General features: G+C 40.3%; 1 protein-coding gene across 1 annotated transcript in view; it reads left to right on the top strand.

The window, feature by feature from the left end:
• Positions 1 to 23,543, top strand: part of KCNH8 (potassium voltage-gated channel subfamily H member 8) — a 256,860-nt gene that overhangs the window by 184,633 nt on the left and 48,684 nt on the right. Inside the window, exons 8-11 of the mRNA XM_006029058.2 lie at positions 3,910 to 4,107; positions 8,299 to 8,498; positions 11,381 to 11,630; positions 16,675 to 16,889. Coding sequence (XP_006029120.1) covers positions 3,910 to 4,107; positions 8,299 to 8,498; positions 11,381 to 11,630; positions 16,675 to 16,889 — 863 coding nt within the window. The remainder of the gene's footprint in view (positions 1 to 3,909; positions 4,108 to 8,298; positions 8,499 to 11,380; positions 11,631 to 16,674; positions 16,890 to 23,543) is intronic.

The following is a 23,543-nucleotide window of genomic DNA, read 5'->3' as shown; positions in this document are numbered from 1 at the left end:
CCCTACAAGAGAATACCAAGTTCTCCTATCTTTCCTGGGTACAATCAAATATCATGCCCAGATGCACAGATTTTATAGAATTCATAGATTTTAAGGTGAGACGGGACAGTCAGATCATCTATTCTGACCTTTGGTTTGTCACTGACCATTGACTTTCACCCAGATATCCCTGTATTGAGCCCAGTGATTTTAGTTAGGCAAAAGCATTTCTGTCCTCAGATGATTAAACTGTTGCATACCAGAGCTAGAAAGTAGGAAAGAATGAAGTGCCACCAGTGCCAAATGCTGTTGCAGTGGCAGGGAATTGATCAAGTTTGATATGCCCAAATGCAATAAGTTATATTGCAGAAGAAGAAAGTCCCCAGATCCCTACCAATTTGACCTGAAGAAAAATTCCTTCCTCACCTGTAAGCCATAAGCATCAGATAGCATCTGAGATAAAGGACATGTACCACCTCAGAGCACCAGTCTATCACATTCAGTTTCCTGTCTGCTGCTGCAGCCAATTTCTGATGCTTCAAAGGAAGGTGATAAAAAAAAAAAAAAGAATACACCTCACCACTTATGTATTGAAGGAAGGAGGAATCCTCCTCAACTTCTCCAGGCAATAGTGAAGGCAGTCGTATCGTTACATCCTAGGAACAAAGGGGACGTCTATAGGGAAACTCCTAAATTAACAGATTCTACGGCCAGGAGAGATTCTCAGGCCACACAACCCTGTGCATAAAGTCCTAATTTCTCTCTGATCCTGGATTAAAGCATGTCTTTTACAAAGAGGTCTAATTTAATTTCAAAGCCTCTAAGAGACTATGAGTCAACCACATCCTCCTGTTTAATTATATTCTCACAGCCAAGGAAATTGTGTGTTACTTCAGTGTTGGATTTGTCAAACTTCAGTTTCTACTATTTAATCTTGTTATGCCATTGTCAGCTAAACTGAAAAGCTCCTAACCATCAAATCTCTTAGTTATGTGTAACTAACTCTATGGGGTGATGTGGTGAGTCATTTGCTGGGTTTTTTATAAACTAAATAAGATGAGGCCCTTAAGGTTTTGTTTATTAGCCTCCCTCTCCCCCTCTCCCATTTTTGTGGCTCTTTGAGCACTCCCCAGTATTTCCACATTCCTCTTGAAGTGGTGACACCACAACTAGACACAGTAGCAATTGTACCAGTACTGCATGTAGAAAAATGATTGCCTCTCTACTTCTAGTTGATATTCTCCTCTCAACATTGGTACTTTTTGCCACAGCATTTCATTGAGTACTCATGTTGAGGCAATTATCTGTTCGGAGCCCTAAATCCTTTCTCTAAGTTACTGTTTTCAAAGGCAGGATTTCTCATCCTTTGGGAACATAGTTGTTACCTTTGCATTTGATGTCTAGACTTATAACCTTGAATTTGTTCTGAAAAATTTTTGTGGGACTGTGAGCATTTAATTAGGTGAACCAGATCATTCTGTAACAGCAACTGTTCTCCTCTTAATTTACTGAATCTCAGCTAGATCTGTTTCATAAATTACTTTCTACCAGGCTGGTACTGCATTGTTACATTTCCACTGAGAAAACTTGGATTACGATTCCTGTTAACAAACCCAAGTCAATTCTAGACCCAGACAAAAACTGCTCTGTCAGACTATGTCTGCAAATCCTGAGTGCAGTCTTAAAGATGTTGCAGATCCTTAATTTCCATGGAAGTATTTAGGAACAAAGGTCATTCAGTAGCAGGGAGGCAGTTGCACTTCACAGGTTTCAAACTTTAATCTGACATTTCTCTTCTGTGATCCTGACCATGGGAGAAAAGCCTGAACATTGGGAATTTCCTGTTTTATCTGAATGAATAGGAACAAAAAAGACTACAGAAAATTCAGCAAGGAACAGGGTGAGTGGGTGTAAAGTATCATTATTTTTGAGAGAAGATATTTTTAAATATTTTTCTGATATGTTTCTGCAATCCTAGCCCTGTTGATATTGCCTGCTGTTTTTACATACACTTGAAGTCATTACCTTTGGAAAATCAACACTGACCTTTGACTATGCAGATGTCTCTAGGAGACATCAGCATTTGCTGTTTCTTAGACTGGGATATAACTGAAATCTCATATACCCCCTGTGCAGGAACTCATATGCCCCCTGTGTGTTGACATTTTAAGAGCAAACACCATATCTCATAGTTGAAATATTGGAATTAATAAAATTATTGTCTATTGTTTTCTCTTTGTACTCTGCTTAATGCTTATAGTTCTTGAAAATATCAATTTATAGGGAGGGGACTTACCTTCTATGATCACCCTCAAACCACACTAATACTCCATTGGCATAGGGAGAGCCAGGGGGACCAACCATTAGTCTTGAGTCAATTATACAAATGTTATGGTACTTTTTCTTGTCAAGGAAAGCCAATTCACTCTGCACTGCCACTCTAAGAAAGTATAGCAAGCTATCACCTTTCCATCTGATTTGTGTTTCTAAGCAATGTGGACTAGGAGGCAGGACCACAGCTTTTGCTCCTACCTTTTTCTCACTCCCTTTGGAGTAGGTAACATCACAACTCAAGAGTAGCACGGGGAAGTACAGAGAAGGCAATTGTGGCTGGAATAATAGTAATAGTTATAGTAATAGCAGTATGACTCCCAGGTGAACGAAATATTGAGACTATCTCATCACAAGCATCGGAGTTGATGTTTAGTGTTTGTTGCCCTGTTTGTGTAAATATTCTATTTAAAGGGAATTTCTCCAGTTTTTAGTTTTGTGATTTATGTGGAGTGAGTAGAAGGTAAGTGGAGTGAATGATGTTTCAAATTTATAAAAGTTTCTGTCTTTCAACCTGTCAACACATGCATACATTTTATATAATTACTTGAGCTTCCTGGAGATACAATACAGCCCAAAACGGGAAACTCCACACTGATCATTTGAAACAAAAGATGGCATTTCATGTAAATTGCGCTACTTTTTTTTCTGCCTGCATCATCAACAAGATTTCCCACATAACCATAAGTAAATATACCAAAAGGTTAGTACCTGGCATTAAAATATTTATCTCTGCTCTTACTTTCTACATTTTCCTATTCATTGCTCATGAGTCGTTTATGCATATTCTTTGTGTTACTTTGCTAGACCAAGAATTATTTAGCTGTTTCTCAATTATGTGTGTGTGTCAGAAAAATGAAAATTAGAAAAAAGAATTGCTGGATTCAGGTTTCTATGATGTGTTTGGATCTCTGAGTCTATATCTTCTTTGAAGAAATATATATGTATATTTCTTCTTTGAAGAAGAAATATATGAGTAATGCTTTGCCTCTCAGAATATGAATTGTTTTTACAAACTGTAGCTAAATAAGTATGCAGTGGAGGATTCATATATAGAATGCAATGTAAGTTATATCCATGTTATACAGTTGTTTGAGGTTTCTTCCTCTTTTATTTTTTTTCTGCCTAATTGAATTGTGTGAATTGTCCAATATAGACTTCTGGAATGGAACTCATAAACACTTGATATCAGTTCAGAAATCCAGCTTTCACTATAAGCATATATGAATAAGATTAAATCCTCCAAGGGCATAGTTTTCCAACTACTCCATTAGTATTTTCAGTTTAATTTCCATTTTGATAGAAATGTAGGGCTAGAAGGGACACCAGAAAACCACTTAGTCCCATCCCACATCTTCTCCTTTCTAGACTGAACAAACCTAATTCCTTCAATCTTGTCTTGCAAGTCAAGGTTTCTGAACCTCTTATTGTTCTTGTTGCTTTACTCTGGGTTCTCTCCAGTTTGTCTACCTCTGTTGTTTATATTCTTCTAATTGTGTATGGAATATAACATCATCAGTCTTGGCTATTTTACAGTGTATGTGGTTACCATCATTATGGTGCTTCTCAATGGGATTTTTCTTTTGCTTTGTTTTTCAGGTTGGCTTCATGAACTGGGGAAGCGTTTAGAGTCTCCTTACTATGGCAATAATACATTGGGAGGCCCATCAATCAGAAGTGCCTATATAGCTGCCCTGTATTTCACTCTCAGCAGCCTCACCAGTGTTGGGTTTGGAAATGTTTCAGCCAATACTGATGTAGAAAAGATATTTTCCATTTGCACAATGCTGATTGGGGGTAAGTATAGATGTTATACAATAAGTTGATAGAGGGTTTGAGAACAAGGTCTAAAGATCATTTTAAACAACAATTGAAAACTAAAGTAAAACACTAATCCTAAAATGCAAGCGTTTGGACAAAAAAATGAGATTTCTAAGATTGTATAGTTATGTTGTATGTTAGCAAAATAGTGAACTGAAGAAATCCCATGTCAACTCTTTTGTTTTATAGTAAATCAACTAACAGTTGTCTTAAGATCTGTTTTTCACTGCAAGTGGGAAAGTAGTTTTGTGGGTTTTTTGTTGTTTTTTTTTACCCAGCTACTGTTTCAAAGTAGTACCAACATCAGAGGTGGTTTTGCCTGTTGGTCCTTGTTTTTATTCTTATTTATTTTTCCTGGTAATGTTTTATTATTGATTTAAGAAAAATGCTCATTATTACTATTTGGGGGACAAAGAAATTAATACATCATACAAAGATAATGCTTCACCTTCAGGGTGTAATACACCTGGTCTAGTATAAGTGGTGCTATTGGAGAGATTGTTTTGCAGCTTTTCATACATTTACTTTCCTCTCCATTCTTCCCACTAAAAATGCTGACATTAAATCATAATACATATTTCATATAACTCCAAGACGGCACTCTGCAGGTGAGAAGGGGAGACAAGTAAGTCATAACTAGAGCTCTGTGCTCCTCATTGTTTCTCTGGCTATCTAATCATCCTGGATTTAGTGGTAAGTATTTTCACCATCTAACTTTGCTCCAGGCCTAGTCTGCATTACTCTGATTGTCAGTTCTGCACTATAAACTTATAAAATTGACAACTTGACACCCAGAGACTGGGGTACATGTTGAATTCCCTGTAAGCTGTGAGCTCACAGCATCCTGAGGTTATCAAAATAAAAAAAGAGAGAGAGAGACAGAGAGAGAGGTCTGGTGAATTGTCAGGTTTTTTCCCTGGCCTGAAAACACAGCTGTAACCCTAGTAAGTCAAGGAATTACATCTTATTAATTCAAGCACCATCAGTAATGCTACTTTAAATACAATCATTAATTGTAATTAATTGCTTAAAAATCATGTAATTATAATGTTAATGTGATTATGATGGAAATATTAAGTATTTAACTTTTAAATGGTTCTCCTGGTCTATAGAACATTGTGGCAATGGAGCATTGGAGTTTGATTCTTCTGGAGCTGTAGAGCTTCCAAAAACCTGGTAGCTTGGTAGAAATCAAGGGACTCTACATTGTACTTCATTACATATACATTTGATCAATAATATTTCTTTCCATTTCAGATATCAATATGGTATGGTCTAAGCAGCAGGGATTGCACTAATTAGAATGTATTAGTTAGTCACAAAAAGTGTCCTCAGACCTAATTCTCACTGCAGCTTATTATCTACTGAAGTCATTTGTATAATGCACAGTGCAGCAGAGAAAAGAGGCAAGCCACCAACCAGGTTATTAAGCCTTATAACATAATACTAAGTTAAGCAGCTAATTGATTCAAGCAGCAAAACTCTGTTTTAATTTTGAGATATATTTTTTCCGCAGTTGTATAATAGATCCCCTGTGAATTGGGGTTGATCAGGCTGGTAAATTTCATCAAGATTTCAATTTGGACACAGTAGAAGTGTATTGGAAATTAAAAAACAAGGTTCTTTGGGTAAATCTGATATCTTTTATTAGACCAACTAAAATAGTTTGAAAAATTATTCGTTACAAGTTTTGGGGTACAAACACCCTTCCTCAGGCAGGGGGAGCTAGGCCACACTTTAGTGTGAACATCCCACCCCCTCTCCCCCTACTGGCCAGGACTGGGCCCACTGCCCATGGCCTGACCCCCACCCCCCCCACCCCTCTGCAGCCTTCCTAGCACCCTGGATCTATGCTCACTGGCCCCCCTTCTCCCCACGTACTTGTGGCTGTCCGCATTGTCTGTCCCAGAGGGGAGCAGGCAGGGAAAGGTCATCCTACCTGCTAGGGCCACCACCAGTGCTGTTCTCTGGGTTCCCTGGGCAGACAGTCAGGCAGGTACAAGTAGGTAGAAGTGGGGTAGGGGGCAGTGAGCAGGGATCTGGGCAGCAGGGAAACCCAGAATTAGGGGGAATTGGGGACCTTTCAGTCCTCTAGGCCCCTGCTGGCCTGAAGTGTGACTGCTCCAGATTCGAGCTAGCACTAACACTGATCACCATTTGTGTGGCTCACAGTGTAAGATATAACAAGGCCCTTAGGAAATATTGAATAGTCCTATAGCTTCAAGACTTGTCAGCATGAGAGGTGTAATGCTGTTCTTTAAAGTAGAAAGCAGAGCCCTGAATATCTATTAGAATCAAGGTCACTGTTTGAAATTCCAGATCCTTAAAAGCTTAAAATCTCACTCATCTCAAGGACATTGATGAGGAAAATTATTCTAGAAACCAACTGACTACATGTCAAATTGGGCATTCAAAATGGCCTTAATCTTTGTGCCTCGGCTCCCCATCTGTCAATCTGGACAATACCACTTGCTCACCTGACTCAGAAGTTGTAAAAGTAAACTCACTCAGACTTGTGAAATATTTGGATACTATAGTGATGAACACCACCAAAAAATCAGAAGAAAATTAATAATTCACTACTCAGAGAAAGGTTTAGTCATATGTGGTAAAAAATTCATGGGGCCAACCATTGAATTTTGAGGATAAAAAATGTTGTTTCAGAACTATGTTGTCAGTGAGCACCTTTTCTCCTCCAGGGTTCCAATGGAAAAAAGTCTTATATGATTATATTATTAAAGTTTCTCATAATTAATGTATAGAATAAAATATTTGCCGACAACCTTAATTCTGGCATTTCTTAACTTTTGTCTCCTTGAATTTTGCAACTTCAGTGTATTTTTAGTACAGGTTTGGTTTGCTTATTTGTTTTTTACCCATGTATTGTTTCTACCGTCCTATGTACTTTGTGTCTCTTTCTCATTCCAATTCTCCAAGCCATCCTGCTACTGGTAGCTTCATCTAGATGCATTTAGCTAACAATAATTTTCTAAACTGTCCTAAACCAGGGACCCTTTTTGACTGTCTCTAATGATATTCACAAACTAACCACCAAGAGTCATGACTTTTTTTCTTCCATTCTTGTCTGTCTCTGCACAGTCTGAATCGATTGAAATTTCCATAAGAGGTCAGCGCCCTGTTTCCCTTGTTTAAAAACCAGCTCTATCAGTACTCTGGGGAGTCTTTCTCCACTTCCTTTCAAGTGCTAAAAGGCCAATATCCTTTAACAAAAGTAATTAGGTCCTTTATAGTTTTTTCAATAAACAATTTATAAACATGTGCTATATACCCCAGATCAATGCTACTTGTCATATGATCCAACCTTAATATTTTCTCCTGATGACAGGAAAGCACAGTGCACACCTAAAGACAGACAGATTTATTTGTAGGCATACTTTCAGTTTTCCTTCAGGTCTTTTTATTCCCAAATCTGTCTCTAATTGCAGGTAAACTTGTGTATGTCAGAATATATAGATAAACAGTTTTATAGCACATTTGTTCATTCTTAAGCACTGGGGAGAATTTGGTTTTCATTCTGAATTTAATAGAATTTATCAGAATTACCTCAATTTTCTGCTTTATAATTATCTCCTCAGTTTCATTTTAATTTCTGATTTTCCAGAATTCAAAGGACCCCTGCATTTAGCTTGCAGTCAAATATACTTGCGTACAACTCCTAATTTTATATTTTTGTACAAAAATACATAAATGTAATTCTTCTTTTCTCTCCAGTTTGTTTAGCATGCTATCAACCTGGCCATATGATGACTTCCTATCATACTGACAGCTATTCTGATTGTTTCCTTGTGCTTCACCATATTATGTACTAATTTTGCCTTACCATCTATTTAGGTTCTGTAAACTCTTTCAGACAGGGACTGGCTATTTTGTTTTGCTTTTAATTTGGAGTTCATCATTTAGCACAGTGGAATCCCATTCCATTAGTAAGGTCCTTGGGCACTATGGAAATATACGTTAATTTATGAAGGTGATGATGGTAATATTTCATTAATAAGGTATTGCTGTGTATTTCAGAAGTGCATATTCCTTTTGTCAATGTATTTAGATGTAGAATCTGTGAATATTGCTTTTATATTTTCTAGATTGTATTTTAACAGTATCTGAAAAATCTTGCATCCAATTGTACATCATTTCAATCCTTCCCAGCTTTGATGCATGCCATGGTGTTTGGCAATGTGACTGCCATAATTCAGAGGATGTATTCCAGGTGGTCCCTTTATCACACAAGAACCAAGGATCTGAAGGACTTTATACGGGTCCATCACCTGCCACAGCAGCTAAAACAGAGGATGCTTGAATATTTCCAAACCACCTGGTCTGTCAATAACGGGATAGATTCCAGTGAGGTAATCAAAGCCTTTTCCCTAGTTGGATTCTTAGATTTGTGTTAATATTTTCTGGCTAGTATATTTTCTTTTGTAATGTTATGTGAAGTAACACATTAGAACAAATGAGCATATGAAAGAATAAAGCTAAAGAATAAAGCTGAAAGTGTTAGTCCAGAGGGATTGTTAAGTTAGTCATTGAAGTATCTGTTTTGGAAAGCTAGGTTTCCTGAAACTATCAATTCAAATATCAGCAGGGCCAGTTCAGATTTTTATCATTAAAAAAAAAACTAATGAATTATTCTTGAAGGGTGTTTTGGATGATACCATAAAAGCAGAGATGTTTGCCCTGCATTGGATAGTAAAGGTAGAGCCAGCCTTAGAAGTGGGCCACGTGGGTAAATGCCCAGTGAGGCGCAATGCATGCACATGCAGCTCAGGGCTCCCTGGACATGACATCTAGCAACACTGGCAGCTGCCCAGGGAGTGCAGTGTGTGAGCCCACAGAGTTGCTTTTGACATGGAATGGAGGAAAGGGAGGAGTTTTCCACTACAATGCCCCCCACCCATATGCTGCCAGCCCCCTCCCTCCCTGTCCACCCATCGGCAGCACTAGGGTGACTATCTCACAGAGCGGGGGAAACCAGAGCCAGGAGCACTGAGGGCTCTCCCAGCACAAATCATCCTATGGCCCCTCTCCCTCCCTGGCACGGCTCTTCTGGGCACATCCTCATGTGCTCTCTCCCTCCCTCCTGCCAGCTGCTGAGGGGAGGGGAGGAGAAGGGGACAGTGGCTTCCCATGATGCCACTGCCTCTGTGCCACACACATGGAGCTGACACTTTCCTGCTGCCCACAGAGCTCCACAGCCACACAGGTGCTACTGGTTTGGGGGGAGCCTGGCACAGAATGGCAGCATCCAGCTGGGTGGAGCCAGGAGCCATGGGCAGTGGAGCAGTGCAGTACTGGACACTGTCTACCTGTCCCCCTGGGCACAGCTACAGGGGCAGGAGCAGGGCCAGGTCTGTGGGGATGCAGGTCCAGACTCAGACTGCCAATGAGCAGTGTTATGGTGCGGGGCAGTGCTCTGCAGGTGGGTGCTCTGTCCTGTGGGTGCTGCCAAGCTGCCCCAGTGGCCTCGGGAGATCCTCTCCACCAGGGAGTGCAGCAGGCATGGCTGCCGGGGAAATGTGCCACGCTGCCACATGCAGCTCCAGGGCAAGGAGGGAAGTTCCCACATGAGTCCAGGACCTGCAGAGGCAGGCATCCCACAAAGGAGGGAAGTGACCCCTGTGCTGAGGGTCAGGGAGGTGGGGTGTGCCAAAATATATGTTCACCCAGGGCACCATTTTCCCTAAGGCTGACTCTTCTTAAAGGTCCCACAGTGCTTTTCATGAGAACTGATATTTCCTCGCTGTTGTTGACCAAAATTATCTTCCTTCCTCTCTCCCCTTCTTTGAGTTTGCAACCCAGTATGTATAGGTGACTGCATTTCACTGAGTGATGCTGCATGGACTTTTAAAGCAGTAAGGGATCTTTTGGCCGCTGTGTAAAATGCTACCTCTCATATTTCTTTGGGTATTAATTACTTTCTGAGTATCATGAATGTAAATAGGAGAGTGTTCTGGAGATGTCTTTATTTGTTCTTTATATATTATTATACCCCAGGAAAAATAACAACTTCTGGCAGCTAGGTTACTTGTTTGGATAAGCTTATTTGGGCAAGTTTGTTTCCCATTAGATACTGCTTTATCATTATAGCACATTCCCTTAAACACAGTACTCAATGAAGATAATATAGAAATAGATGTGGATACCATAGAAATAAATGAGGCTTCTCTTTGAGGATCTTTAGGAGGTTCATTTCTGGTGTATGACACAGCAGAAAGGGTTTTGTTTTCAGTAGTGCCTAAGTGATATGGAAGCATAATGGGAGACTTTCAAGGCCCCCAAAAGCCTAGTAAATGTCCAGATCCCACTGGCATTTCAGTGGAGAGTATATTCCCAGATGCCTGTTATGTCTTTGAAAATCTGCTCAGTACGTTCATGCTTGTTGCCTGAAATCACTTACGTGCTTTCCAGAATTGCCGCCAAAATTTTCTGTGTTGACTTGATGGAAGAACGAAGAATAACAAATCTACCCATTTTAAAACTATCCCTGTATAATAGATTATCCATGAGCAGAAGCAGGTACTAATTAGTGGTAATTTTGCCCTGCTGCAACAGATCCGCCTTCAGTCTAATATAAGTGAGATCAGAAGTAGTCTCAACAACTATAGTAGGAGTATGTCTTAATTAGGACCAAGGAAAAACTAGGAGATCACTCTCTTTGTATTCATCTCTAAACTTTGCCTTCTGCAGGGCATGCACCTCATTCAGTTTCCCTTCAAAAACCAATGGTACACTACAGAGGGCACTTTGCATATTCTAGGTGAAGATGGATGATTAAAAATCCAAAACAATTTAAATTAAATGTAAAAAAGAGGAAGATCCTTTTTCATTGTTTCACGTTTTAATAATTCACAACTTTCTGCTTCTATATGCATGATATACAAAACAGTCTATTCTGTCACTTGCAAGAATTATGAGAGGGGTTGCAATACTATAAAGAGGACTATTTTAAAAATTGCAATAAAATCATTTATTTAAATGTTGTAATGTATCCCCAAGATCTATAAGAATTTTCTTATGTAAAGAGTCAATAAGGACTAAGTACAAATTTTGGCTTTCTATAATATATATAGATTATATAAATAATACTATATACTGTATATTTATCTTATTGTTATACATATATATATGTATGTTTTACTTCAACAAATAAAATGTAATGAGAAAGAGAAAATCATAGCTTAAACAATTATTTTTCAGTTAACATTGGATTTTGTTTTCCCTTTTTGGCCAGCTTTTAAAAGACTTCCCAGACGAGCTACGCTCAGACATCACCATGCACTTGAACAAGGAGATTTTGCAACTGTCCCTTTTTGAGTGTGCCAGCCGCGGTTGCCTCAGGTCTCTGTCTCTGCATATCAAAACCTCCTTTTGTGCTCCTGGGGAGTACCTCCTCCGGCAGGGAGATGCCTTGCAAGCTATCTATTTTGTGTGCTCAGGTTCCATGGAAGTACTCAAAGACAGCACGGTACTGGCAATTCTCGGTATGTGAAAGCTTAATGGACTCAAAGAAAATGAATGGTAATCTAACACAGAAGATAGTGTAAGGAAAACTGTTAACAAAGAAGAAAAATATATCCAAGGGATTATGCACACCATTACTTGATAGCTGTGTGTGTCCTAGCAGCATAGAAAAGAGATGAGCCAAAACCAGTTCTTTAGATCTGCTATAAATTTTAAGGGTGTACAGTCCTTAAAATTTTAGTTCTAAAGACCTGTTTCTCTAAGGTCCACAGCTGCTCTTGAAGCAATTCACAATTTGAAGCCTCAATAAAAACAGTTCGTCAAATGTCTGTGCCATCACATCTAATAATGCTCCATAACCAAGGCTTAGCATAAAACATCAGCAGTGTAAGAACACTGGGTACCCTAACTTCTCTATACTGAAGAGAGGTATGTAGCCATGTTAGTGTCTGTCTATACATAGGATAAAAAGTAAAACATTTGGGGGTTTTTAAAGTTTATTGTTGCTATCAGCATTCAAGTGAGTGTATCCAAATAGATGGAACAGAGAATGGGAATATTTTCTCTCTAAGATCAGATATTGTTATATGGCCAGAGACCTATCACAAGTCTCTAGCCAGGGAAATTAAACTCTCTGGCTAGAAAGAGAAATTACACATAAACTGGTATAAGTTTAAGTCTTAAAGTGATAGTTTAAGATGGATCTGGATGGAGGTAGTATCAGACTGAATCAGTTTAGGTTAGACAGGTCTATCAAACTTCTGTCCCAGATCCCCTCCTGACTAATCCTGTCCTGGGCTGTCTGCTCTAGCTAAGCAGGGCTGGCCCCTGCCCCTGGGCTATCACAGAGCTGAGGCAGCAAAACCTCTGTTCGACAGCCCTGTGTCCTGCCTACTGAACCCATTAACTCAGTGAGGTGGTAGCGGGGAAGGTGGGGAAAAAGAGCCTCCCTGCCCCAGCCCCTGCCCCTAAGCCCTTGTCTGCAAGGATTGCCCCCTCTACTTGCCAGGCTGTGCCAGAATGAGTCACTGACATACAGGGGGAAAGAGAGGGGAGAAGTCCCCCATCCCAGGGCTGGTATACAGAGCTGGGCATCACCCTCACTTCTCCAGGGGTTTCCCCTGCCCTGACCTGGGGTCCCTTGAGCCTTGGTCCTCCCAGCTGCAGGGGGAGGTGGTGAGGTGGATTCCTCCTCCCACCCCCCACGTGACCAGGCAGGCTGCTGAGCCCCACGCCTTGCCAGTCTCTGATCTGCAGGGTGGGAGTGAAGGAGCCCCCACTGCAGTGCCAAATCAGGGTCTGCCTCCTCCCCTGCAAGCCCAGAGTGGGCCCAGCACCCCCTTCCCCAGCACCCCAGGTCCTCACTCACTTTCCCCCTGCCCCCTGATTACCTGTGGCTGCCTGTGCTGTCTGTCTCAGGGAGCAGGCAAGGAGGGGTTAAACTGCTAGGGTCTGCTCTTCTGGTCAAAATAGCAGCAGCTGCTGCAGCAGCTGGGGCTAGGCTGAGAGTTTAACCCTTTCTTGCCTGCTCCCTGGGACAGACAGTGCAGGCAACCACAGGTAATCAGGAGGCAAGGAGAAAGTGATCAGGTATCTGGGGTGCCGAGGAAGAAGTCGGGGGAAGTGGACCTGATCCAGGCCACCAGGGGAGGGTTCAGACCCCAACTCGGCACCAAGACAGGGTTCGTTCTCCCCTACCCCTGTGAGTCACTAGCCAGCCGATTGCATGGGCAAGGGAAGCAGCTTTGGTGCAGGGCTCCCTGCAGCTGGCCAGACTCCAGCTTGGGAGAAACCCCTGGAGGCATAGAGTGCCCCTCACATGGACAGACCCCAGTTCAGCATCAGGACAGGGAGCTCCTTCCCCTCCCTGTGGCAGAACAGCAAGGGTTTAGGGGTGTGTGCCAGACAGCCAACTGCAGGTGGCCCTGCTCAGCTGGGCTTGGCAATGGCCAGCAGGCTGGGAGGTATGTTCAAGTGCCCTCTGCCTTCTGGCCTGGGTCAATGCAGGCACCTACCTGCTTTTCCCAACCGAAAACTGAATGTGAGTTCACTTCATTATTGGTTCAATCTATGCAACTTAGAGAAACCTGTGAAGACTGGGTCAATTCCACCTTGGGCTTTTTTATTGTCTGTACTTAGCCTCTGTGTCTAGACTTATCTGTAATCTACAGTTACATGGACTACATCTCAATACCCACTGACATCAATTTAAAAGATTTCCTGTTGACCTCAGTGGATAAGGCTCATTAGACACGTCTTGTGAAGTATGTGTAGACTTGTCTTCATCCTTCATATTCTTTAGCAGAAGTTTCCATAAGTGCACAGTAATATTTAATGTAAATTCTTTAAATCTTTGTTTTGTAGCTTTAGGAAATATCCTGGTTTTTCTGAATTGTTACAACTTGGGATAATTATTCAATACAGAAATAAAACAAACCTGTTCTTTCCACTTTCCTCTTTATTTTTGTGGGATTACATTAGACCCTTGACATTACTGATCTCCTAACTCTAGTGACTGAATTCTCCTTTTTTATTATTATGCATTTAGGCTAGTCTTTTTTAAATATGTACACGTATATAATATAGACTTTATAAAGTATTGACAACAAGGCTACAACCTTTCTTCTTGTTTGTTTTATAACCCTTTATTTCAAGGCTGTTGACAGGGCATGCCACTCTGAGCTACTTGTAATTAGGAAGTTTTAATATGCCTACTATTTATTGGATCAGCTAAATCATAGCTGTAAAATATGACTTGGAGAAATAATAAGCATAAAGGTAATAAAAAGTGGAATCACTGCACACAGAGGAATTAAGGTTTCACTAATAGTTCCATGTTTAGGAATTTCTGAAAATGTTAACCAAAGCATCACTGCACAATGGTGACAGTGACAACAATGACAACAAAAGGATTAGAGGATCCTATTGAAAATTCATGAAAATAACTTATACAAAATATTGCAATGGGAATACAGTCTCATTATGATGAATGGGAATTTCCTGATTAACCACATTGGCAGATATATACACCAAACCTATATTGACATCATTAGAATATACTCGGTTGATGTAATATAATCCACAGATAAATTCTTTTTTTTTTCTGAAAACAATGGATTACTCTGTGTTCTAGTTTATAAATTGTGGGGCAGTAATTTATCTTTTTTTAAATTCTAATACAGTGATCTTTGAGTCTGTTCTTTTTTCATTAACAGTACAAGAATTTATTTTAATAAACACAATACAATTAATACAATATATTATAATAGGATTATTTGTTTTGGCACTTTGAGGCATACTCACAAATAGACTGTCTTCTAGTATAGAAATGTAATTTAATTCAGAAATGATGTGTGCTATTTAATTGTGCATTCTAGATTTAAGATTTAAAATATTAGCCAGAAAAGATCCATCAACAAAATGAAATCACGAGTAAGGCTGTAGTAACATAGAGATATTATCAAACAGATGTTTCCAGATAAATCCACACATGAAAATCTGTTCTCCAATGAGAAAAGAGGAGAGTGCTTAGACTAGCTTATACAGTGACATCTGTTTAACTGACAGATATCAGTGTACCTTGCATACATTATTTTTATTTTTGCAATAGTTGTGTCTTCATCATACTAAGGTATTTTCTGAAAATAAATATATGGTAAGGTTGTAGGATAATTTCCCCTTCCCCAAAATGGTATTATTTAATCTTAAAGGTACAATAATAAACAAATAGCTCTGAGACCCTGATATATAGAATCATCACATTAAAATAGTTCATCTACCTGAGGAATTTCTTACTGGGACATTATTTGAAGGCAACTAGGAAATTTACTGTAACTTTTCAGTTAGTGTCCTTTGCATATTTGACATTGCTTGTCCTTTCAGGAGTGTAATCAGTACAAGCTAGCCTAATTATGCTATCCATCACAAAGTCAAAATACCATTTTTGTTACATTTGATTACAACATAGTACAGTGAAATCATAACAAAATATCTGACTCGGGCTGTCATATCTTCTCTCGGGATTTTCTGACCTGATTTTTATTTACTCTATGGATATTTTATTAAAATATTGTAAGGGAACCTAAAATGTATTTACAAGGTACTTTTACATTGTCAGAGCAGTGTAAATGAAGATCAGGCCCTGCTGAGTTCCACATGTGCTTGTAAGATCAGAATGTAATAACAGCCCCATGTTAACCAAATAGGTGAAGCAGCAAGCAGAGAGTAAATCTGACCTTATTTAAACAACTTTTAATTTTGTATTATTCTTCCTTATGCCTCCTCCCCACTTTTTTCAAATTCAAGCTTTTTACTGTTGTATACATTTTAAATTACTGCCCCCACCTACAATTTAAACTAAAAAATCTGCCTTTATTATTTGTATGTGCATATATTTGAGCATTTCACCATAACATTTCCATCCTCTCAGAATCAGTCATACCATTGAATATGTGCATTCAATGACAAATATGCCAAGCCTTGAAGTCATATAATAACGTAAGAATTACTTTCCCTTATAACACTTTACTTGTAACATACACAATGACACCACATGTTCCAAGTGGTTGGCTACACAAAATCTAAGAAAAAAAAAATTCACATGACTCTCCCCTTTAAGTGAAGTGTCCTGCCTTATATACATCTTTTATACTATAAATACTTCTGTTAACTTTCTACCTTTTCTGACCCAGAAAGCCGGGAATAAGATGTCCATTTTTTTTACAGACATAAAAGTGCCCTGCCATTGACTGTTAGTGCAAAAAGCTAATATTTATACATTTAATTATCTGATAGCTCCTTAAATCAGGTAGTTGCACATCTGGCAATTAGCATTTGTACCTGCAACTAATTGTGGGTGCAGTTAATTGTCAATACAACATTGCACCTGCGAAAATTGAGAAAGCTTTTAAGTACCAGATCTTTAAAATGTCGGTAATCAAATTATACCATAATAGCAGCAGGTCTGAAGGTTTAGCAATTAAGTCAAACAGATTTGTTCTGTTATGTTCCAGCAGAAGAGTCAAATATTTATGCTTTTGAGATAACTTGCCTATTCTCTTTTAGGTAAAGGAGATTTAATTGGAGCAAACCTTTCAATTAAGGACCAAGTCATTAAAACAAATGCAGATGTTAAAGCTCTAACCTACTGTGACCTCCAATGCATTATCCTTAAAGGACTCTTCGAAGTGCTTGACTTTTATCCAGAATATGCTCCCAAATTTGTAGAAGGTATTCAGCATGATCTCACATACAATCTGCGAGAAGGCCATGAAAGTGATGTAAGTGTGTTTAAAGATACCTGTAGGTTCCTTTAGGTTTAAATATTGTTCATGTACTATTGGTGTTTCACCCTATTTCAGCACAGTGATGTAAGGCTGTATTCTGCATTTTAAAATTACTGCATTTTAATTTTAACACAATAATTCATATATTAATGATTTCTTGGCTACTCCTGACATGATATCCATGTCTAACTGTTCCATCAGAATATATTTATGAATGATTCCTTTTGTGATTTTGTCCTTTTTTGCTTATATTCACACAACTTATGTATCAAAAGATATATCAAACTACAATTTGCTTAGATCCTGAAATGCCAGGTTAGTGATCTTTCACTTTGTAACTTACTAAATTCTCTCTTTTACATTTAAAAATAGTTGCTGCTATGATTGCTTGAAATGACCTATGTTTAAGAACAACTGTATTTAATGCATTGTAACTAAAATCTACCCTCTTGTTTAACTGAGGACCTCATAAGCATGTGACTGCAGAAAATCAGTACATTGTAAAACTTTTACTTGCAAAAGAGAAGCTCTAAATTAGATTGCTGAAGGACCTCAAGATGGATTGACTTTAATGCTTTATAGTTTTATACATAATTTCAGTTATACTGACACCATAATACTGAAAGTTAGGAGGCAAACTCACCTTTTGTGATTATTCCTCTAAGTATATGAAGACTGCTGGGTAAGAGAAGGTGTTCATCTCAGTGCAAATAACAATAATACAGTCCACTAGTGAAGGACAGTCTGTCCAGACAGAGAGCCCCTTGCCAGAGCTCCTCCTGCTCCAATCTTGCAGCCCACACCCCACTCTGAGCTGGAGAGAACACAGGTGTCTGGGCTCCCAGCTCCCACTCCTCACCCAAAGGTTTGTTTTTAAAGTCCTGAACCAGGTAAGAGCCCCCATCCCTTAGGACCCCTTCACGTCCCTTCCCTTCCATACTCAGTAACACTCCCCTCCCGTTCCCCCCTTCCCCTGCCCACTATTGCCACTGTCCCTGGCTGCCTCAGGGGCAGGGAATGCTCCAGAGCTGCTCTCCCACCAGGGACAGCAGCAAAGGAATCAGCATACCGGTTTCTCCTCCCTACCAGTCCAAGAACAGGAACCCATCTGCCACTGCTGCTGTCCTCTGCTGAGCCCAGCTCCCAGCACAGCACAACTGGAGCAGGGCAGGAGTGGCTCTGGAACTCCCCCAGCCCCAGGCCTGCTCTTGAAGCATGGTCTGCCTGTCCCAGTATGGGGGGGAATTGGGAGTGAGGGTGCAGCTAGCCCTGCAGGGCTAGTCACTGCTTTCTCACCCTCCCTTACAACATCTTGGATCTCCCTGTGATTCTGCTCAGAAAGTCATTGTGGAACATTCTTCTATAGTGCAATTGCCTATGGGCAGCAAAGCTTCTCTTAGGGCAATTTAATGCCAGCAGAACAGTGCAAAGCCTTCCCAGTGCATGTAGGAACATTGGGCCAGTTTCAGGCTTCAGTTCTATATCTAGGTTGACTTTTCTCTATTCTTTATTGTCTAGGGGTTGCTTAGATCCTGTTTACCTTTAAAATGCATTGTGTTTCCCTATCCCCTTGACTTCTGGGAAGTCCCAGAATTCAGTAAACATTAAAATAAGCAGGTGGATGAGTTTATGTTGCCAAACTTCTGCTGAGAACACTAGGAAAGGCTTAGCAAAGTTTAGCCAACAGGTCTGTTGAGAGTTAGGAATGAACACTGAATCTGGGACAGGAACTGGGTTTGCTTCCACAGCTAGGGCTGAAGTTGGGAACCATTTCTTTCTTCTTTCTTGTATAAGTTCACACATTTCCCATATTAATAATACTTGATGCTATTTTTTATGATTTCACATCTACGAATTGCCATATGCAGTACATACATGTAATTTTTAATCCCCTGTAAAATTATGTGCAAATTATCCATTATGGTTTTAGGAGAGGGCGGTACATAAATTGTTCTCCCCAGCCATCATCCTGTGCTTCAGCTCAGCACACAGCTGAGGAAAGAAATTCATCTGTGATTCTTTTGGGTTCTGTGACTCCTTGATGGCACTTGGAAGGAGTTTTCAAAGAGCAGTGGTTAAAGGAATGGTGTCCCAACCTTTAAAAATTGAAATGCACAGTATTGTAGGAACATGAAGATCTCTCTTCTGTGGGGAAAAAAAGAGATTTTCTGTTTTTTATGAATCTATGCTGCTTTTTTACACAGAGATATACCATATAATGATACTTCCAGAACTTTATAGGAAGTCTTAGTTTTGTGCGGGTTCCCCATTCTTAATTAGATACTGTTCTCTCTAGCACTTTCTCTCTGTGTGGTTTAAATTAATAAAAATTGATATTCATGCAAATTGACTATCACTGTGATGCAGTGATGCTATTAAAAATAGATTGGTAAAGCTAGTGCCAAGCAGGCTGCAAGCCAGTGAACCTCACTTCTTACCCACAATGGATGTGTCATTCAGGTAATAAACTGTTCTTTACACAAAATTCACTAAGTCTCTTAGATGACCAAATTCACTTTTCCTTGTATCTTAATCAGTATGGCTGCTTGAGAAATCAAACTTGCAAATATATGTGCACTCCTTCAGTCTCTGGCAGAAAGCCAGACCTTCAGTGAGACAGTGGGCAGTGCTGCATAATTGCTATATTTCACCATAATGCACAGACAGAAGGTAATATTTGTTGCACGATTGGCCCCCTGAAAGCACTCTATAGCCATACCCTAACAGAACTGCCTGGCTGCAAATTAAAAGTCCCTGATTGCATGACAAATTAACCCTCATTATTTGAGGGTTCAAATGAAGGTGCTCCAAAGTTGAGCACCTTCATTAACTTGTGTCTGATTGGGCAGCTGGGCTGATGCAGCCCAGCCCCACTCCCAGTGCTGTCTGCACAATGGGAGAGGAGAGAAGGGTGCCTGGGCTGAGCTTTTCCTAGCCTGTGCTAGAGAGGGGCTGAGTGGGTTGGAGCCCCTCCACTCCAGTGTAGGCAAGACAAAGTCCATCCTAAGCTCCCTCCCTTACCTTCTCCCCCTTCCCATTGTGCAGACAGCACTGGAGCTGGGAGGGAGGAGGCAAGCCTAGGGAAGAGAACCTGCATGTCTGCAGCTCCTCAGCTCCAAATTGAAGCTCAATCCCCCACCCTCCCTACCCAACAGTGAACATCTGTTGGGTCTGGAGGGTCACTCTAACTCATGGCACTTTGTGAAGCACCATGGGTTAGGGCAGGAAGCTGCACATCTGTCAGCACCCGCTGGGCTCTACAGCAAGCCAAAGAGGAAGTTGCTTGAAGGATAACTTGTTAGGGGTACATACCAGTAATAGGGTTTTCCAACCATAAAGTAGTAACTGTAGCCATGTTGTTTTCAAAGAGTTGAGAACAATCCTAGAAGATCATTTAAAAGAAAGCTTGAGAACAAGAAATAAAAAAAATGAAACTATTTCAGCCTGTAACAGAGATATAGAAATGAAGAAGGCTGGACATTGGGAGATAAAAGCCTCAAGGGATCCTGATTATAGCACTTGAAACAGAAATGCTCAATGGTTTGCAGTGTTATCTAAGCCTATCCATATGTGTGCAAGCACACTACCTGTTTTCTGTTTCCTTTTTATGTGTTTTTGAACAAAAATCCAGAGATTTTAACTTTTAAAAATGTCTTTGTATCAGTGTTGTGTATATTCTGCCTCTCTGCATTTTTTGTTAGATTTTTTTTAGCTACTTGCAAGCAAAAGGGAAATTAGTGTTTTTAAGTGTATAGAATAATTTCAAGACAATTGGATCACCTCATTGCAATTGTGACATCAGACATAAATCAGCCAGTTACATGCCTCAATTAATTTATCAGGGGCTGTGAAGTCAGAGTCAAGAAATAAATTGCTAACTTACAAGTTTTTTCTGCATCTTTTATGTACCATAGAATAAAATTCCATATATAGTGGGTTATTGTGCACATAAGATATCTAACTTAATAAGCCTAAGCATGCTCATATAAGAGAGGTTTTAAATTATATAATCAAATGAGTGACACTAGAAGCATTTCTGATACCATCTGACCCCTTAGATATGTACTTATTCTAGCTTCAAATATTAAATTTACAAAATCTTTTGTTTGGTGTATTTTTAAAAAGAGACTCATAACTTGTAATAGCCCTGTAATGAACTTTTACTTAGAGAAGATAGAGATATGCAAAGTACCGTCATGGCACTGAGAGAAAGCATAATGGCAACTTAATCTCCCTGTTTTTACTGACTACTTCCACTCTGTCCCTGAATATACCCACAGTGTGGATACTATATTCACCTGCTAAAAGCCAAGCATTGGCTCTGGGCTGACTGACACAAACCAGAAGGGTTGTTTTGTCTTGTGCTATTCCTCAAGCTTTAATGAAGTCCCAAAGGAAGGTAAGACTCTATTTGGAAAGCAGACATTCACCATCTTTGATTCAGTGTGGCACTATTAATATGTGTCACATTGCGAGGGGAAAGATGGCTTGCCTATGGACTTAGAAATCTATCTTTGTAGACAGGATATTTAATTAGTCAGAATTCATTTCTGACTAGGTACACTGCCTTTCCCTGAGAACATTTTTCACAAGATAGGTAGAATATACTTTTCAAAATGAAAATACTGTGGCTATGATAGAGAAGGATGATTTGAAGCTCTTAGCAGTTTCTGGTCTGTAATGAAGCATACAGACCAGAAGAGCAGTAGACTCCTTCTTTGTTAGAATCTTGTTGTGTCACTCTTTGTCAGCAGCCTAAGGAAACCAACACCTGAACAGAAACCACCCCCAGGAATTTACATAAAAATTATGATATAAAATGTGGGTTTCAATGTTGTAGATCAGTGATGACTAGAGGAGAAATAATCCACCTCTTTCTGAGAAGCTGGCCTCTTATTTGTAGGGCCTGTTAACCTTTAAAAATTAGATTTCCAGCATTATTAAGTTCCAGCGTTATTCCTTTTTTTCAATAACTGCAGCCTCCTGAAGAATTACATACTTTCAGAACTGGCAGTGAAGGGTGGGTGGACATGTCCATTTTAGTATTGTCCATAACCAAGTATGTTGTTCAAATTACTCCTTCTGAAAATGATCTGCCTTTAAGCACATGTTGTCACCCACTTGACCCCCTCCCCATCCTGCCAAAATAAGCACTGTGTGTATATCGGTGACCTTCCCTCCTTTCTCATATTTTGGTTTCATATCATGGGCTAGAATGATTGTCATTAAATTCATTAGTACTTTGGTTCATTTGATTTGCTGGTCATCCTGCCAGAGTGATCAAAGCTTAGGCTGACCATATGGAAATTCTAAAAATCTGGGACATTATCTGGGAAATTCAGGACACTTGCAAGTTGGCAAGGGCAGTGCCTGTCTGCCTGCCTGCAAGGTGCTCTCCATGCAGCTCTGGCTCCCCATACCCCTGTGCTTCCAGGACACCCATTATAATTCCCAATAGCAGGATGGGACCTGCTTCTGAAATCCAGGACTGTCCCAACTAAAATGGGACATATGGTCATCCTATTAAAGCTAAAGAGGTGGTATCATTTGTTTCTTGCTAGCTCTATATGGGTATAGGTCAAAGATCTGAAAAGATCTAAACCTACATTTCTTTAGTATGAAAGTGGCTATAAACCACAGCTCTGCCATATAAAAGAGATGTCTTACATTTGGGAACGAAAGTCTCTTAGGTCTTTCCTGTAGAGTGACACTGACAAATCCAGCAAAGCACTTAAACAAGCTTAAAATAAAGCACCTGAGCAGTGCTGCATAATTGCTAGATTTGGCCATAATGCTCAGTGACTTTCATAATCCCATTACCCCATCTGGATGCAAAAAAGGGTAGATTTTGCACAAGTCTCAGCTATACAAATAGCATGTAGGCATGACTCTGCTCTCCCCACTCCACCCTGGGATGTGTAAGTGCCCCCCATTATATGTACAGACATATCCAGAGATGCACAGACATATCCAGAGAGCAGTTCTGTTTCACACCTGAGATGGAGGTAATGGGAGTGCAGCACACCCCCTCTGGAAGCTTGCATGACCAGCTGGCTGCCATTTCAACAGACTGTATAGAGCCTAGAGCTGCTCTCAGCAGCTGCAGAAAGAAGCATCCCTGAGAAGGAGATGGTCCCAGGACACCCCCATTCATTGCCACATTGCTACAGTGAGCCAGCCTAGCCAAGTTGCCATAGTCAAGCCTTGGGTCTCCCCTTTTGGTATAGTAGCTCTCTGGCCATTCCTCACTGAGTCCTTCCTCAGGAAACCCACCCTATTTCCTAGCCCCAGTGCCTGTCCACCCCCAGCCACCCCAAGGGTTTCCTTTCAGTCCTGTTGTTTAGGTGCACCCTGTTCCTGGTCCCTGCCTAGTTTGAGCCTAGCATCATCTTTCTTCCTCCTCAATTCGCCTCCAGTCCCTAATCTGGCTTCTGACCTCTCCAGTGCCTAGCACTAACCTGAATTCCCTGAACCTCTCTCTTACTGATCATTTTGGGCTCCCCCCACTCACCTCTCCCATGATGCTGGGCTCAGCTGTGCGTGCCTGTCACTGTCTTTACAGCCAGCCACAACCCTAGAGGCCCCTTTTATGAGCTCCAGGTGTGATTACATTGCTAAGCAATTCAGCAGATGCACCTGGTACAGGCA

Source organism: Alligator sinensis, unplaced genomic scaffold, assembly GCF_000455745.1.
Source record: "Alligator sinensis unplaced genomic scaffold, ASM45574v1 scaffold648_1, whole genome shotgun sequence".
Classification (NCBI taxonomy): Eukaryota; Metazoa; Chordata; order Crocodylia; family Alligatoridae; genus Alligator; species Alligator sinensis.
The sequence above is the reverse complement of the archived record's forward strand: the minus strand, read 5'-3'. Positions and strand labels throughout refer to the sequence as shown.